Raw genomic sequence first — 17,602 nt, forward strand, 5'->3', positions numbered from 1 at the left:
TTCAGCGGTTACATGTTTACGAGAATAAATGCACTTTAACATCCCTACGTCTGGGCAGGGACCATAACATCTTATCCTTTTTTAAAACTGTTGTTACTGTTCTAATAGTGTTTTCAAATATTTGAGCATTTTGTACATTATTTGGCCTTTCCATTGACCCATTATTTATGGATAAATCAAATGCCTAGCCCTTGACTTGCAGTCTCAGAGCTGTTTCGGGAAGTAATTTTCCACTTTCCAATAACCAATAAGTTAGAAAAGTGTTCTTCACCTTGGACAGCCACAAATGAAATGGATCAAATTAATTGCCCCGAATTATTTGCCTATCTTTATTTTCAGTCACTGTACTGACCATCTATGGAGTAGAATAGAGGCAGATGCAGCAGTGAAATGGTCAATTGGAAACTGGGTGTCGTAAAAGTTGGGAGGCCTTTGCTTAGATCTGGATCGGTGTTTCCTTGAGTCTGGTAAATCAATGTGTCTGAGAAGTCTCTGGGCTGCTCGGGGTGGTATGGGCCAATGAAAGAGCTTCATTAGTTGGATTACACAGCTTCATAATATATAGGTTGTATGGAGCTTTTCATCCATCGCTCTCCATGCGCTTTACAAGAAGGCTGTATCGTTATCGCCACTTTACAGATGGGGAAACTGAGGCACGGAGGTGCTCAGCATGCTCAAGGCCTCATGGTGGGATAACAGCAGACAATACAGTTGGCATGGTTTGTTCAGGAGGAGGCAGGCAATGTTCCCGCTAATCTTTTCCATCCATGTGCCAAATAAATTGTGTTACTTGCACTGAGGCATGTGCAGATGTGCACCACCAGTAGAAACACCTGCTGCCAGCTGTGAGCACTCTGCTAATCAGCTGGGCAGCATTTGAATCTCTCTTGGGTGTCCTCCCAAGTGCACAGCTTACAGGGAACGCTGGAGGCCAGGCCAGAAGAGAGAGTCCTGTGGGGAGCTGGCAGGGAGGTGTGCTGTGCAGCGAGTATTGGCGGTGGGAGCTATTTCAGATGCATTGGAAGAAGGAGTTTTGGAAGTGATGCTTGCATGAGGCTGTCTGTACTGTGCCTGGTTCTATCCTCGCGAGCACTGACTCCTGGCCTCCCCCATCATGCTGCTGCCTCTGATACAGAGGCAGCAGCATGGGGGGAGGGGACTGTATGTAGTAGTGTAGTCAATTAACTGATAAGCAAAAGCTTATAGGTTAATGCAGGGGTGGCCAACCTGCGGCTTGAAAGCCGCATGCGGCTCTTCTCCCCCAAAAGTGCAGCTCGCAAAGCAGCTCCTGCGCGCCCCCCGCTCCAAAATGGCCCCCGCCATTCCCTGCCCCCTTCCCCCCCAGCTCTCCTGTGCTCACTGGGACAGCAATTCAAAATGCCGCCCAAGATGGCGGCCATCAAGTTTGTTTCTTAAATGGGCAGCCTCCTTTTTTTTTTTTAATGGCTTGACAATTCTGTTGCGGCTCTTCGCATTTTTCCGCCCCTGTTTCAGCTCTCTTTGTTAAATGGGTCGGCCCTCCCCTGGGTTAATGCTATAGACCAGGGCTACTCAACACCCGGCCCCGTTTGTTTGCGGCCTGCGGTGCAGTTTGAGTTTATGCAGGGCTCAACAGGCAGCCCCACAGGTGGGATCCTTTGAACATAGCGCTGCGTTTCCCAGGCAGGGTGAGCACTGAAAGACGCAAGAGGATGGGCTGGCTGGAACAGACCAGTACAGGATGTCTGCATTTCTAGCCCTCAGGGAGGAGGTGCCGGGAGCACCAGGTCATTGTGAGAAGTGCTTTGTATTCATGCCCGTCCGTGTGAAAGAAGCTATTTGCATATATTTGTGTCCAGCCACTCCTCGACTTACAAACACACCGACTTACGACCATCCGTACTTACGACCAACCTCCCATTAACCCCATTATAATATTTTTGAGTTGAGAACCATGTACATCAAGTTTTTCGAACTGCGCGGGCAGCGCGTTTAAGGGTATTTCCGACTTACGACCAAATCGAGTTACGACCAGGTGTTCGGAACGTGACCTGTTTGTAAGTCGGGGACTGCCTGTATATATTTCCATGTCTATGCAACCACACTTAAGTTGCGGCCCTCGGCATGTGCTGAGAGTATCATTGTGGCCCCCCGGGCTTCCAAAGTTGAGTAGCCCTGATCTAGACTACATGCATTTCCCCCCTCCAGTAAATTTTTTTTAGCAGGCTGGCCAGCGGCCCAGCTCAGTCCTGGCTCATGCCAGGACTGGGACCTACCCCCACTGCGGCTCTGCATTTAAAATACATTAGGAGCCAGGGGAGCAGGCAGCCCGGTTCAGTTTCAGCTCTTGCCAGGTCTGGGAGGTCAGCCCCCTCGCCTCCTTCCCTGACAGAGGCTGCTGCCACCCCGTACTTCTGCTTCTGTATCAGAGGCAGTAGCATGGGGCGACAGACAGCTGGTCTGCAAGAGGAGCTGGTTTTTAAACTGGCTCCCCCACAGACCAGCTCCTGCCTGGTACCCCGCTCTACTGTCACTTTGATACAGTGTGGAGTGAGGCTGGAGCCCACTGGCAGCCGGCCCTGCTCCCGGGGACTGTAGAATAGTTGAGTAACAGATAAGAATTCATGAGGTTAATCACTTAGTGTACGTCTACACTAGCCCCCTAGATTGATCTAGGGAGGCTAATGAGGGCGACCGGAATTGCAAATCAAGCCCGGGATTTAAATATCCCGTGCTTGATTTGCATGTTCCCGGCCGGTTGCCATTTTAGAAATTGACTAGCCCGAAGTAACTGCCCGCGTCTACATGCGGCAGTGAAACGGGATTCCGATTTAAAGCCCCTAATTGCAATTAGCTGGTAAACCTCATTGCAGGAGGAATACCAGCTAATTCGAGTTAGGGCTTTAAATCGGAAGCCCGTTTCACTGCCGCATGTAGATGCGGGCAGTTACTTTGGACTAGTCAATTTCTAAAATGGCGACTGGCCGGGAACATGCAAATCAAGTGTGGGATTTAAATCCTGGGCTTGATTTGCAATTCCGGTCACCCTCCTTAGCCTCCCTAGATCGATCTAGGGGGCTAGTGTAGACGTACCCTTATTTAATTAACATATTTAACATCCCTAGTTCAACTGTGCCCCTTCATTCCACCTGCCTTAGCACGTGGGGAACTAGTTTAATGTAGCTAACTTCTCTTGGAAAATACAAGTGTCTCTTCTGCTTAGGGCTAGCTGCTTCCAGTTTTCTTCCTTCCATCCTTTCCCTAGCTGAGTTGATTCCCAGTTGTGAGCAATGGGCACAGCTAGGAAGTGTGTGGGGATTTCAAGTCCCTAAAAGGGTGTTACAAGGAGGAGGGAGAAAAATTGTTCTTCTTGGCCTTTGAGGATAGGACAAGAAGCAATGGGCTCAAATTGCAGGAAGGGAGTTTTAGGTTGGACATTAAAACTTCCTGCCTGTCAGGGTTGTTAAGCACTGGTCTAAATTGCCTTGGATGGTTGTGGAATCTCCCATCACTGGAGATATTTCAGAGCAGTTTAGATAGACACCTGTCAGGGATGATCTGGATGATGCTTGGTCCTGCCGTGAGGGAAGGGGACCCTTCCAGTTCCAGGATTTTGTGCTGTGGATTTTGACAGTCTCCGACACTTGGTGCTGAGAGAAGTGGTGGAAAGTTGCAAGCTGAGGAGAAACTCCCAAAGGGACCGGAAGGCCCATGGCGTCTGGGTGAGTCTGGTTGACTTTCCTGGATTCCTGTTGCTGCTCCAGTCATTTCGTTTCTTTCCCATTTCTGTTCGCTCCCTAGTCTCAACCGCCTCTCCAGAGAGCCCAAAAGGGAACAATCTGGTGCCACATTCAGAGAAGGGGGACTGCCGAGCAAGGGGAAAATTGGCCCGCCAGGACCTGGGCAAATCTTTCTCTTCTCAGAGGCAAGTGAGAGGCTTGGGTGTTGCTGGGGTGTCCTTTGATGTGCCCCAATGGGGATTTTCAGGGTTAAGCTATTGAGCTGCTACTCTCCGACTAGCTGAACAATGTGTAACAAATAGGGAAGTGAAAAGTCCCAGTGCTTATCTACACTTGCAAATTACTGCGCTGTAACATTCTGGCTCAAGGGTGTGAAAGAACACCTCCCTGAGTACAGCAAGTTAATGTGTAAACTAAAGATGTAAAAGACTAGTGGACTAGTCAACTATCTGATAAGCATTTGCTTATCGGATAGTATTTTGACTAGTCAATATTCTCCCCCCCCCCCTTTGCTGCCTCTATAACATAAACCCCCAGGCGGCTTTTCAAAGGGGCAGCCGCCGCACAGCTGATCCGCGTGTGGCGGGCTGCCCCTTTAAAACGCCGCCTCTGCAGGAAAGTGCCACGCGGAAACCCGGGTCAGCTGGGGAGTCCTAGTGGCATGCAGTATCGCGTGGAGCCTGCGGTCAGTGGGGGACTTAGCAGGGCTCGATAAGTGGCAGCGAGCCCAGCTCACCAGCTGCACAGAAGCGCACAGCCGCGCTGGGCTAAAATCTACTTGCCATGGGCAGGTAGATTGCCGTAATTGTCAAGCCCTGGGACTGAGTGTTCCCCGCTGACCCTGAGCTCCATGGCTTTGAAATGCACGAGAACCCCCACTGGGCCCCCACTTCCGTCTGTCCCCGGGCTGTACACGGGAGTTCTGCATTCCTCCTTTGAAATGTACAAGAGCCCCTGCTAATTCTGTCGACTAGTCAACGAACCGCATTTTAACATCCTTAGTATCAACAACCTCCCAGCGCTGTCAGCTACTCCCCTCGCAGAGGTGGTTCACCAACAGCGCTGGGAGACCTCTCTCCCAGCACTGGTGCCATTATCAGACTGCATGAGCAGGGGCTGAGTTGGGACCCCTGGTTCCATTTCAAACTTCCCTGCTGACACTGTAAATCACTTTGTGTTTTATTCCCTTGAATTTCACCAGCCATCCTGTTGCCCATTTGCCCCATTTGGTTCGATCCCACTGAAGTTACTTGCAATCTTCTCCTCTGGTCTTGGCTAACCTAAGAAATGTGGGGTCATCTGCAAATGTTGCCCTTCCTCCCTCCTCCCCCCCCCCCTTCGGTTCTGTAAAACAACATCTGGGTGAATTGAGTTAAATCAAAGTGATTTAAATCACCAGTTTTAATCATGATTTGATTCAGCTAGTAGGAAACCTCGGGTCAAATAATCATTTTCAGTCAGGCTTTGTCTTTGTAGTTTAGTCATTGTCTTGGAGAAAAAACAATTCTCACGGGTTGGTAAATCTGGGGCAGGGAACCTTTTTTGGGTTGGGAAGCAAACCAAACCAAACCAAATACCCTCACTGATATGAGAGGTGGGGCCCAAAATGAGAGGGTCCGTGGTTCAGTGTGTGGGAGGGGACTGTCAGGCAGTGAGTGTGGGATCTGAGCGGGAGATATGCTGACTCGCGGCTGCTGGGGGGATCCTTGAACCTCGCGGTCCCGATCAAGGCAAGCCGGGGCTGGATTCAGCCCACGGGCGCCACCTGGTGCAGGGAGGAAGCAGCACTGTGTGCTGCCAGGAAGCTCTCCCTGCAGCCACTCCCCTGTTGCTCCTCTTGGTTGCAAGTCCCAGCCAATGGGAGCAGTGGGGGGTGGTTCATGCAGGGAGCACTTCCCTGAAGTGTGCAGAGCCACACAAAACCACATAGGTGCCCCTGGAGTTGCGCCTAATCCCCAGCCCCCTCCCTTCCAGACTCCACGCCTCCACCCTGCTCCTGCACCCTACCTCCTGCCCAGACCCCGCACCCAGACCCCCAGCCTGGCAGCCCCTTCCTGCACCCTGAACCCTACATTTTTGGCTGGGGAGAAGGGGGGGCTCACAAAATCTACTAGCCCTGGGCCCCCAGAAGAGTTAATCTGGCTGTGGGGGTAAGCCCTGAGCCTCAGCACCTCCCTTTTGCCCTACCCTCCATGGGGCTGGAGCTTGAGGGAATGAGGAGAGTGTCTTTTTTTCCTTCCTCTCAGCTGGGGGCTAGGTCCCTGAGGGATTTTTTTTTTTTTTTTTGGCTTCTCACTTGTGTGTGGTCCCTGACTGATTTTTCTGTGGGTCAGTGACCCCCAACCCAAAAAAGGGTCCCCACCCCTGCTTTAAAACAACTACATTGAGCCTTATATATTCTACATGTGGTCCCTCATTTTGCTTCCCAAGAGGGCCCAGTATAACTATGCATTTATTTAAGCAATTATATGGCTTAATGGTTTAGGTTCTTATTCATTTAATTGTATATTTTTAGGAAATGGTGACTGCTATATTGCTTGTTTACTAGATAATGAATGTTTTGTTCCTGGTTTGCGTCAAGCCTGCATTAGGATGATAACCTGAATTTAATTATACACATGCAACAGTCTGTAAGATTTAGTTTTATTATACAAAATAGGGCCTTGGAATAGCACTTGATGCATTGTGCCATAAAGTTTGACCTTGAAAGTTAGATGGAACCCCCCTGATTTTCTCTTTACGCAGAAAAGTCGCCTTTAACGTAAAGGTTTGGATAGAGCAGGGGTCTCAACATTTTTGGCCCATGGCCCACCTTGCTCACTGCAGACCTTTCCGTGGACCGCCAGCCAACCACTCATGATGACAAAATGGGTGCAGGAGAGGATTAGGGGGGTGAGCCTGGTGGGGTGGTTGGGTGCAGGAGCAGGCTGGAGATTGGGGGCTGGGTGGGAGACTGGGTGCAGGAGTGGGATAGAGATTGGGGGCTGGGTGGGAGGCTGGGTGCAGGAGCGGGATAGAGATTGGGGGCTGGGTGGGGAGCTGGGTGCAGGAGCGGGATAGAGATTGGGGGCTGGGTGGGAGGCTGGGTGCAGGAGCGGGATAGAGATTGGGGGCTGGGTGGGAGGCTGGGTGCAGGAGCGGGATAGAGATTGGGGGCTGGGTGGGGAGCTGGGTGCAGGAGCGGGATAGAGATTGGGGGCTGGGTGGGAGGCTGGGTGCAGGAGCGGGATAGAGATTGGGGGCTGGGTGGGAGGCTGGGTGCAGGAGCAGGCTGGAGATTGGGGGCTGGGTGGGAGACTGGGTGCAGGAGCGGGATAGAGATTGGGGGCTGGGTGGGAGGCTGGGTGCAGGAGCAGGCTGGAGATTGGGGGCTGGGTGGGAGGCTGGGTGCAGGAGCGGGATAGAGATTGGGGGCTGGGTGGGAGGCTGGGTGCAGGAGCGGGATAGAGATTGGGGGCTGGGTGGGGGGCTGGGTGCAGGAGCGGGATAGAGATTGGGGGCTGGGTGGGAGGCTGGGTGCAGGAGCAGGATAGAGATTGGGGGCTGGGTGGGGGGCTGGGTGCAGGAGCGGGATAGAGATTGGGGGCTGGGTGGGAGGCTGGGTGCAGGAGCGGGCTGGGGGTCTGGCTGGGATTTCAGCCAATGGGAACTGCAGGGAAAGCTTCCAGGTGTGTGGTTTCCTATGCTTCTATTCCCCTAGCCAGAGGAAGGGGGAGCAGCAGTGCCCAGAGCTGCTTCCTCCCCCTGCGAGCTGGATCCGGCCCTCCAGGCTTGCCTCACCCCCATGGGAAGCCCCCCTTTCACAGAGACCATGCGGGGTTGGAGCGCCAGCGTGGGCTCCCCGCTTTGTGGGTGGGGAGCCCTGAGCCCACAGCCCACCTGCAAGACGGTTGCGGACCACAAGTGGTCCGTGGACCACACTTTGAGAACCACTGGGAGAGAGGCGCGTGGAGTCGGCATATTTAAAGGCTTGAAGAGCGTCTGAGGACTTAAGGCCTGATTGTATTTCGTGCTGCGTCCAAACGCAGTGTGTTTTTAAAAAGAACGACTAATTATAATGTAAGTGACCTCAACCATTTCAATTGCATTTAAAAAAATCTGATTTCAGTTGCCCATCCAGTTTTACCCACCTGTTGGCATTGAATCGAACTAGCTGCCTGAACGGAAATGAAGAAAAGCAGCAGCCTGGACTCTTGCCTGGGACCCGCTCTACTGGGCGTGAAGCCGTTCTCATGAGATGGCTGTTTGGGGCTTTCACTGGGCCAATCTCGCTCCAGTGTCTGCATCTCAGTGGGAGTAATTGGGCTCCCTGGTGGACTGGGAGACCTGGCATGGGTGGGCCATGGAGACCAGGACACCTAATCCGGAGGAGGGTGGTGTGGCTTTGTCTACACCAGCGGTTCCCAAAGTGTGGTCTGCTGCCCAGAACCGGTCCTTAGGAAAAAAAAAACCAAACTGGTCCTTAGAAAAATTATCATGCACGATCCTATTAATGTGTGTGATGGGATAGCAGCACCCCGCACTGTTGAGCGTGGTGGTGTGGCCCTCTTAGGAGAGAGCCCGCCGCCACGCGGGCATGCTCCCGGGTGGCGGGGCTAGATCCGGCCGGCACTAGGACCCAGGGAGAAGGCTGGGCACTGTGCGCACGAACACACAATGCCTGGTGCTAGACGCAGCTGGGGGAGCCAGCAATGGCTGATAAAGCAGCCAGGATTGGGGCCAGGCCGGGGGGGGTGGGGGGTGGACAGGTAGGGCCAGTGACACAATTTATTTGCATATTCATTGTTTGTTTAATGAATATGCAAATAAATGTTACCAGTCCTCTAAAAGCTTGTGAATGGGTTTACTGGTCCCCAGTATCAAAAAGATTGGGAACCACTGGTCTACACTAAATGAGTTGAGGTGCTTTAATTGAGGTGAGGTGAAATTTTTTGGTTTTTTTTTTTAAGCCAAGGTTAAACTGATTCAAATTCATCTGCACGAGGGATTTGCACCCGTTTAATTCATCAAAGCAGCTATGTCACAGCAGAGCCTGTAGAAGCCAGCTGTGCATTGTATGTACTTGGCCCCTGCACCCGAGAGCCTACATTCCCCTCCGATGAGACAGACAGTGGGTGGGAGGGGAAGCTGAGGCAGAGAGAGAGCTAGTGACTTGCCCAAGGTCACACAGCAGCTCAGTGGCAGAGCTGGGATTAGAACCCAGGTCTCCTAGGTCAACGATTAGGGCCTCTTCGTTAGTAACTTTTCTAGTGTAGATCAAGCCAGGGCTGCTTGTGCTGTCTGCACTGTAGCCACATAGAAGACATTGCTTAGGCGTTGTCAGTACCACTGACTAGCCCAGATATCTGTTCTCCCCCCGCCGATGTTTCTCTATACTCGGGCTTTGATCTGTGGACCCTCCACCAGCACAGTCCTGGGAACGTGTCATCCGCTCATGTGTCACCTCCTGTTTTGTTAGCTTGAAAGTCACCCGGTGGCACTGTTGTCTTATCAGCACCGTGACTCCAAGGCGATACCAGGTGTAGCTTCACATTTGGGAGGTACAAACGCAGGACAGTTTCGATTTACTCCAGCTCCCCCAGCGTGGGGACACGCACCGTGGAAATAGTGTAGGTTGGTCTCCATCCCCTCATCTGTAACCAGAGAACGTTTCTTCCTCCCTACTCCAGAGCAGTAGATGACATCCCCCGCCTCTTCTCGGTATGAACCTCCCTGCAAGTTCTCCCTTTTTTCCCCCCATGGAACATTTTACTGCCCTACAACTGCTGCCAAAGCAGAAATCATTTTCCCTGTGCATACTTGGTGCCTTCTGCAGGCCGTTAGCACGGTCTGCGGACGGCAGCCGGATTCCATCTGCTGCTGATCATGAGCACAAGTTTAAAGGTTGGGGCTTTGTGTTTTGTCTGGGCCAAAAAAAAAAAAAAAAGCGCAAGACTTTGCCAAATTGGAGATGAAGTTTAACAGCCTTGAGGCGCGGTGCAAGCAGGCGGCAGGGGGGTGGATCCTGGGGGTGTACCCCACCAATCCGGCTGTAGCGTCCTGGTTTTGTATGTGTGCAGGCATGCGTCCCAAAGAGCTAATGCCAGTCCTTGCTTTGGGCTCGCGGCATCCAGCGCCTGGGGGTCAATCTCCATGTGCGTGGAGGGTGGGCCTGCCTTGCAGTCCCGCTGCCTTAGAAATGGACGGGGGGCTTTCAAGTGGGCAGAAGTGGCTCCCTGAGAATCCCCCACATGCGGGGCCCATGCACAGCTGGTGTAAGAGCTGTGCCCCAGACCTGTGCCCATTCCTTGGCATGGGGGCTGATCCGGGATATGGCCAGTAAGGATGTAAAATCCTGTTAAATCGGTTAAATTCCAGGCTGGAGTGCTCCTCCCCTGGTGGCAGGCCCTGCTGGGCTGGGGCAGCCCCCTGCCCGCGGTGGGTTAACCAGAACCGGGTGCCATTCACCATCCTAATGGCCAGAGTCCACTGTCGCTCTTTCCAGCTTCCCAGGGACTGTACTAAGAGGCGAGGAGCGAGTTTGGGCAGCCACGAGGCTGCTTTTTACATCCCGAGCCCGGCAGAGCCCTGCATGGCTCCACAATCCAAGGAGAACAAAGGTGGCTTAAAGGCATCTGCCCCCTCCCCATCTCGCAGCCACTGCCCCATGCCCCTCGGGAGGAGTTGAGAACGGGGCAGCCACTGCGTCCAGACCGACACCGAGTTTCCCAGCCCTCTCCCCTTTCCTGGCTTTCGTTTCTAAGCGTGGACTCACCCCGGTGACGGAGGAATTTGCTGTCTGCCGCAGCCAGACGCCTGCTGGCTGACTCATGCCTGCTTGTTGATGGTGCTGCTGCTTTTCCGGTGGAAGTCTGCATGCAGGCGAGCAGGCAGCGCCACGGATGTGCGGGTGGGTGGGTGTGCCGTGCACGCATGGAGCTGGGCACAGTGATGGGCAACTGGGCTAGTGAGGGGGCTGCACAAGTGGCCTCCCTCATCTCAGCGGGCCGTAAGATTGGAACCCACAGGGCCGTTTTCCTAACTAGAATGTGCAGGGTTGGCTGATTGAGCCTTAGCTGCACTTTGGTGGCTGGCAGAGGGAGCGCACGGCTGTCTCAGTCAGTGTTGTGTGGGGATGTGAACAGGTAACTAGTTACCTGGTAAGCATCACCTGGTAAGGGAACGGTTAACCGGTGCCCGGGAGCAGCCCCCCCCCCCCTTCTCCCATGGCCTGCCACAGGCAGAGGGCTGTTTGCATGAGGACATGCACTGGGTTTTCCCCAGTCTCCCCACTAGCCCTTTGAGACGCTTTTGAGACTCTCTCCTCCGTAAGATCCTAAATCCTTTGGAGTGGCGGTGGGCAGCCTGAGGCTGGTCGGGGTTGTGTGTGCGGCCCGCGAGACATTTCCAGTCCCGCCAGTCCTCCACGTGGGGCTGCTGGCTCCCAACCAGTGCAGACCAGGAGCCGGCAGTGCCGCTGGGTGGCCGAGAGCCCCGCCGACTGGGGATTGCTCCAGCGTGGCGTGGAGCCGTTCCCCGCCCAGGATCCCGCTTAGTCAGTTAACCCGTTAAATGTTCATCTAACCTCACGTTTAACGGGTTAACTGATTAAACAGGAATTTACGTCCCTTCTCGGGCCTTTGCTCTACACGAGCGTCGCTTTCGGAACGCCAGTAGGTAAAGAAATGGCACAGCCAGAAAGCAGCGGAATCTGGTAACCCTGCACATGGGCAGCGTGACCCAAATGTTTCGTGGGCTGTGCACACAACCCCGACGGGCCGCAGGCAGCCCTCCGCCCACAGGCTGCCCTCCGCCACTCCAAAGGAGCTAGGATCTTACGGAGGAGAGTCTCAAAAGGCTAGCGGGAGGCTGGGGAAAACCCAGAGCATGTCCTGATGGGAACACGGCAGCCGTTCTGTTCCCCCCCGCGGAGCTGCAGGTGTGTGCTGGGTAGGGATGTTAAAGACTAGTCCACAATCTGATAAGATAGAGATAGAGGCAGCAAAGGGGGGGAAAGGGGGACTTCAAAGCGGCAGCACCGTACAACTGAGCCAGGGATCTGCTGTGCGGTGCTGCCCCTGTAAAACACCGCTTCTGGGGAGCCTTTTCATTGGGTTTGGATCGGGTCCCAAGGGAGTCTGGTGTGCAGGGGGCTTAGTGCTGCTCGGGGCGGCGGGATCTGTGCCGAGCTGCATCTCTGCCCATGATGGTGCTGGGGGGCTGCGCCCCTCTTTGCCAGCGGGGCAGGGGCTTGGCTGTGGGATCAAAGCCCGAGGCCGAGTGGATAAGCGCTTGGGGAAACCGCTTAAGTGCCAATCTACCCCCTCCATCGCTATTTCCCCCCCCCCCGCCCATACACTGCCCCCACCCGCAGGTGCATGCTTGTAGAACCCATGGTGTCCTCTCCTGTCCCGTGCCTCCCCACCTCCGGTTGCAAGGGTGTGCTCACAGTGCAGCCTCCAATTTCGGGGTCACCCATGTTTTCTCATAAAGCCCAGCCATGTATGCAGCCGACGAATACAGCGCCTCTCCGCCTCCGTGCACAAAGCCGTCGAAGGGGCCTGGCCCAGACTCTCCCGTTCTGTTCACTCTTTCCAGGCTCAAGGTCAGAGGCAACTCCAGCCCGAGAGCGAGGGCTGTAATGGCGGGAGCTGCTGCCGCCTTAAGAGTCTTGCTCCTTTTTCAATTGCTCTGCCCTGGAGCGGACTAGATGCTGCGGTGGGGGGTGCATCGCTCTTGGGGCATAGGAAGGAAGGATCCTCTGTGTAGGGCACAGATGCGTTGGGAAGGGGTCAGAGGGAATTTGGCCCCGATCCTGCACTGACATAAGCGCCTGCTTTGCTTTATGCAAATGACTCATCTAATGGGTAACACTTCAGCCCCTGCGTGAATCTTTGCGGGATCAGGGCCTGTGTGAAGATCTGAAGGTGGCTGTAACCGGCTGGCTGTTCAGTAGGGATGTAAGCGACTAGATGCTCTCCTCCCTCCCCCCAATTGCTGCCTCTGTCACAAAGACACTCCCCACATTCCCCTCCCACACCAGATCCTAGGGGACCCAGGCTAGTAGATTCTGTGTGCTTCAGCCCCCCGTGGAACGGTGGCGGGGGTGGAAGGGCTGGAACACCAACAGGGGCTCCCCAATGCTGGGGGTGGAGAGCCCCGAGCCTGGGGGTCCAGATCTAGGCAAGCCAGGGGCCACATAGGTTCCCCATCCTTGGTGTAACCAATGGAACTTTGATCAGTTACACGGTTACTATTTTTAACTGGTTTTTACATCCCAAGTGGTGAGTGTGTTTACAGCTGTGTCATCCATTACACACCTGTCTCTTTTATCTGTTTGTCTCCTCTTTCCCCCGCCCCGCACTCCCAATGCTGTCCTCTGGACCTTGCGTCATCTTTACCACGGTTCCTTCTTGTCTTTGGTGTCAATTTCTGTCTTCCCTCATTGGCAACAGACCAGCCAGTAAAAAGCACTCTCTCCTGCCCAGGTAAGATGGGGTTGCGGGTGGGCGGATAGAATCACGTTGATTTGCGAGGCGCTTGCTCAGCGGAAGCCCCTTTGTAGCACAAAAGCCCCCTTCAATCGGCTCTCATGTTGATGCCCTCCTGGCTCTTTTTCTGCCGTTGTCCTCCTCCAAACAACAAAACAAACCACCCACCGCCCTGGCTGGATCCGGGGGTCGGGGAAGGGAATACAGGGTCTTTCACCTCTCGTAGCAATGTGGCATCGGATCAGAACTGGTTGGCCCGGAGCTCTTGGGGAATGGAATATGGGGCCTTCTTCCGTAGGGTCCTGGCTCCACTATGCCGCCAGGTTGGCGGGAGTGGCTGACAATAGGCCAGCGGCTTTCAAACTTTGTTTTCTCATGACCCAGTTGAAGAAAGTTGTTGCTGCCACGACCCAACAGAATTTGACTAGCGTGCAGGCTCCGGGGCGGGGTTGAGGAGGGGAGATTTGGGCTGTAGGAGAGGGCTCCGGCTTTGTAGGGGAGGGTCAAGGCTGGGGCAGGAGGGGCTCATTCAAGCGGCTCCCAGTCAATGGTGCAGCGGGGGGGCCAATGCAGCTTCTTGCCCCTCCTGGCACCGCAGACCAAGCTGCCCCCAGAAGCAGACGGCAGCAGGTTCCCAGCCAATGAGAGTGCGGAGCTAGTGTTCGGGGCAGGGGCAGTGCGTAGAACCCTGTGCACCTCCCCACCCCTAGGAACTGGGCCTGCTGCCGGCCACTTCTGGGGCGCAGCACAGTCTGCGGTGCCAGGACAGGCAGGGAGCTGCCTTAGTCCCCGCACTGCTCACCTGATCCCCCTGCAGCAACGAGACCCAGGGCCCGACATCCCACCTCTCAGTCCTGGGGCATGACCCGTCGTTTGAAACCCACTGGCCTAGAGGACTGGGGAATCAGATGTGGAGCCTTTCCCCTATAGCAGGGGTGGCCAACCTGTGGTTCGTGAGCCACATGCGGCTCTTCACCCCTGAAGGTGCGGATCACGAAGTCTCCGCCACAGTTTGCGAAGCCGCCCCATGTGCCCCTACAAATGGCCCCAGGGGCTGTGCTCACTGGGTACAGGGGAGCCGTCCGGCACGGCAAAGTGGCGTCGGCTGGCAGGAGCCTGTTGTGGCCAAAAAGCCTAACCTGTGGTTTTTAAAGGGGCAGCGTCTTTTTTTTTTTTTTTTTTTTTTTGCGCTCAACAATTCTGGTGCGGCTCTTCGCAATTTTTCCGCCGCTGTTTCGGCTCTCTTTGTTTAATGGGTTGGCCACCCCTGCCCTATAGGATCCTGGTTTCAGTATGGTACCAGACCTGGGGGAACTGGCTGGTTTAGAAGGGCAGGGGTAGCAGAAGTGAGACAGGAGGCCTTTCCCCTATAGAGTCCTAGCACCCAGCTGGCCTCAGGCTGGGTGCATTCTGTATATAGGTCTTGTCTTCACTGCAGTTAATTCAGATGTGGCCCCAATCTCGACTCCTGAAGAATCCCTTTAACTCCAGGACAGTGGTGCTGTTAACTCACATTGGCCGGCAGGTTGGCTGCCAAGGCAGGCCCTCTGCCGCTGGGGTGCTTCCCCACATGCCAGGCTAGCTAGAGAGGCGTCAGCGCAAGCCTTGGCCGCTCACGTTAACTCTGCCCTTCGCCGTGAGTCATGGCTGCAGGCCGCCCCCTTGTTGCTGGCTGCTTGGCGGTTTGCGTGGAGAGTTTGTGGGGACTGGTTCCTGTTGGGTACAGCGTTAAGCAGTAGGCAGAGAGATCTGCCCGGGTGACGCTGGTGCTTTCTTCCTGCCCCAGAGAAAGCCAGTGCCCCCTCCCGGGGTAGGAGAGTTCTGGAAAGCTTGCAAAGCCGGGGCTATTGCACCTCTCCCAAGGGCAGAAAGCTTTGGCCTGCCTGGCTCTCAGTCCTGCACCCTCCCCCCTCACAGAACTGCAAGAGCTCAAAGTAAAAAAAAAAAAAAAAAACCAACCCCCAAGTAACCGTCCATTGTCTCTCTCATTCATTCCTCGCTGCTTCGTGTTCTCTTCTTCCATCAGCCCCATTGCTGCCTGGTAAGCTCGGCCGCTGCCCTCCTGCGTGCGTGGGTGTGGTTTGCATGAGTGGTTCGTCATGTTGTGTGGAAACCCAGCCATCTCCTCCCCCATCCCGTCCCTCCTGGATTAACATGCTCCTGAGGCCTCGTCGGCCGCCGGGCCTGGTTCTGTGGGGTAGCCCCCTCGCGGAGACTCTGGCTCTCTCTCTCCTGGCAGTGGGGAAAAGGGTTCTTCAGCGCTAGTTCTGGGAGAGGCGGGGGGCACAGACCATGAAGGCTGGGCTGTCTACGGCTGGGGCTTGCCGCTTGCCTTGGTAGGCGTGCTGTACGGGGAAGAGGGAGTTGTCCCTCCTTTTGCTTCATGACTGTCTCCGTCTCGTTCCCTTCAGGTTAAGCAGCCTGTCTTCACTGGGCGATTCGGCTCCAGGACGCAGGTCTCCCGGGCACCATCGCCAGCCGTCTGACTGCACTGAAACAACAGGTAGCCTTCACTTCTGTCCTCCCTGCTCTGGGTTGCTATGACAGCAGGCTCGGGGCTGTACTATCGGGCTGTCTTGGCCATGTCTCTGGCCCCCGTACCACAGTAAGAACATAAGAACGGCCACACTGGGTCAGACCAAAGACCCATCTATCCCAGTGTCCTGTCTTCTGACAGTGGCCAATGCCAGGTGCCCCAGAAGGAATGGACAGAACAGGGAACCATTGTGTGATCCCTCCCCTGTTGCCCATTCCCAGCCTCTGACAAACAGCAGCTACAGACTCCATCCCTGCCCATCCTGGCTAATAGTCCTTGATGGACCTACCCTCTATGAATTTATCTGGCTCTTTTTTTTTTTTAACCCCGTTCAAGTCCTGACCTTCACAACATCCTCTGGCAAGGAGTTCCACAGGTTGACTGAGTGTTGCATGAAGAAATCCTCCCTTTTGTTTGTTTTCAACCTGTTACCTGTTAATTTCACTTGGTGAGCCCTAGTTCCTAGGGTTGGGAACAAGTAAATAACTTTTCTTGATTGACTTTCTCCACACCAGTCATGAATGTATAGCCCTCGATCATATCCTTTCCCCCCCACTTAGTCTCCTCTTTTCTAAACTGAAAAGTCTCCGTCTTGTTAAACCCCCCATTCCAAACCCCTAATCATTGTTGGTGCCCTTTGGGCACAGCGCAGTCTGCGGTGCCAGGACAGGCAGGGAGCTGCGTTAGCTCCTCCCACTGCTCACGTGATCCCCCTGCAGCCACAAGCCCCAGCACCCGACCTTCCACCCTCTGGTCTTGGGACATGACCTGATGTTGGAAACCTGCTGCCCTAGAGCAGTGCCACCCATACCAGAGCAGCAGTGACATGGGGCCTGGCCCTTGCCCGGAAATGTTTCTGTGGCTCTGGAGCGAAGCAGCAGGGTTGTAATCCTGGAGTGACTAGCCCCAGGGCTGCAGAACACGCACTCTAGGCAAGAATAAACCCCCATGGAGGCACCGGACAGTGCAGGGCAGTCTGGCACCGACGCCAATGGCTGGTCTTGGCAGAAATCTTCCAGGGAATACGTCAGCTCACCTCGCTCTTTGCCTAGTTTTACAACAGGCTACGTGAAAAGCCCTAGGAAAGCGAGTGCAAACTAAAATTTCATCCAGTGACTTGTTTAGCATGCTCTGCCTGCCCATCGATTGAGTTGACAGTTATATGGTAAAAATGGGAAAATCAGCAATTTGTTAGTTACCTGTTAATTGTGACATTTCTGGATTTCTATGTCTGGTTTTGTAAGCAAGTCATTTTTAAGTGAGACGAAACGTGGGGGCACACAGGACAAATCAGACTCCTGAAAGAGGTACAGTTGTCTGGAAAGATTGAGAGTCACTGGATTAGAGAAAGGATTGCCTTGGTGGCTAAGACACTGGACTGGGATTTGGGAATTTTCAGTCGGCATCTCACAGCTCTTTCTGAGTGACTTCAGTGAGTCACTCAAGCCGCTTCAATTTCCCTGATCTGTAAAATGGGTCTGTAAACCTCGTTTCACGAGGCATAAGGGATTGGTTAACGAAGGCTTCCCTTGTCGATCGATCTGCGTTTTGACTCGCACGCTGTGCTGACAATCATCTGAGCAGGCACAGTGCGGTGGCCATTTTTATCTTAATGAAGCGGGGGATATTTAAATCCTCGCTTCATTGACTATGTCAGGTAGTCTAATTTGCATGCCTCTGTCAGGGCACCTGGCCCTGGCCACTGTTGGCAGACAGGATGCTGGGCTAGATGGAACGTTGGTCTGACCCATCCTGGCCGTTCTTATGGGGTACGTCTAGACTACATGCCTCTGGCGACAGAGGCGTGTAGATTAGACTACCCGGCATAGGAAAATGAAGCGGCGATTTAAATAATCGCCGCTTCATTTAAATTTACA

At 54.2% G+C, this 17,602-nt stretch overlaps 1 protein-coding gene across 7 annotated transcripts in view; it reads left to right on the forward strand.

Annotated features, from left to right (window-relative positions):
• ARHGEF11 (Rho guanine nucleotide exchange factor 11) overlaps positions 1-17,602 on the forward strand; it is a 106,696-nt gene that overhangs the window by 45,138 nt on the left and 43,956 nt on the right. For 6 of the 7 annotated variants that reach the window (XM_075907970.2, XM_075907976.2, XM_075907972.2 and 3 more), the window contains exons 1-2: positions 13,053-13,186; positions 15,601-15,692. In XM_075907970.2, coding sequence (XP_075764085.2) covers positions 13,068-13,186; positions 15,601-15,692 — 211 coding nt within the window. In that variant the 5' untranslated portion in view covers positions 13,053-13,067. Of the gene's footprint in view, positions 1-13,052; positions 13,187-15,600; positions 15,693-17,602 lie in introns of those variants that run through there. The other variant, XM_075907975.2, reaches the window with a different exon arrangement.

Source organism: Pelodiscus sinensis, chromosome 22 (genome assembly GCF_052426305.1).
Source record: "Pelodiscus sinensis isolate ZL-2025 chromosome 22, ASM5242630v1, whole genome shotgun sequence".
In the NCBI taxonomy this organism is placed as follows: Eukaryota; Metazoa; Chordata; order Testudines; family Trionychidae; genus Pelodiscus; species Pelodiscus sinensis.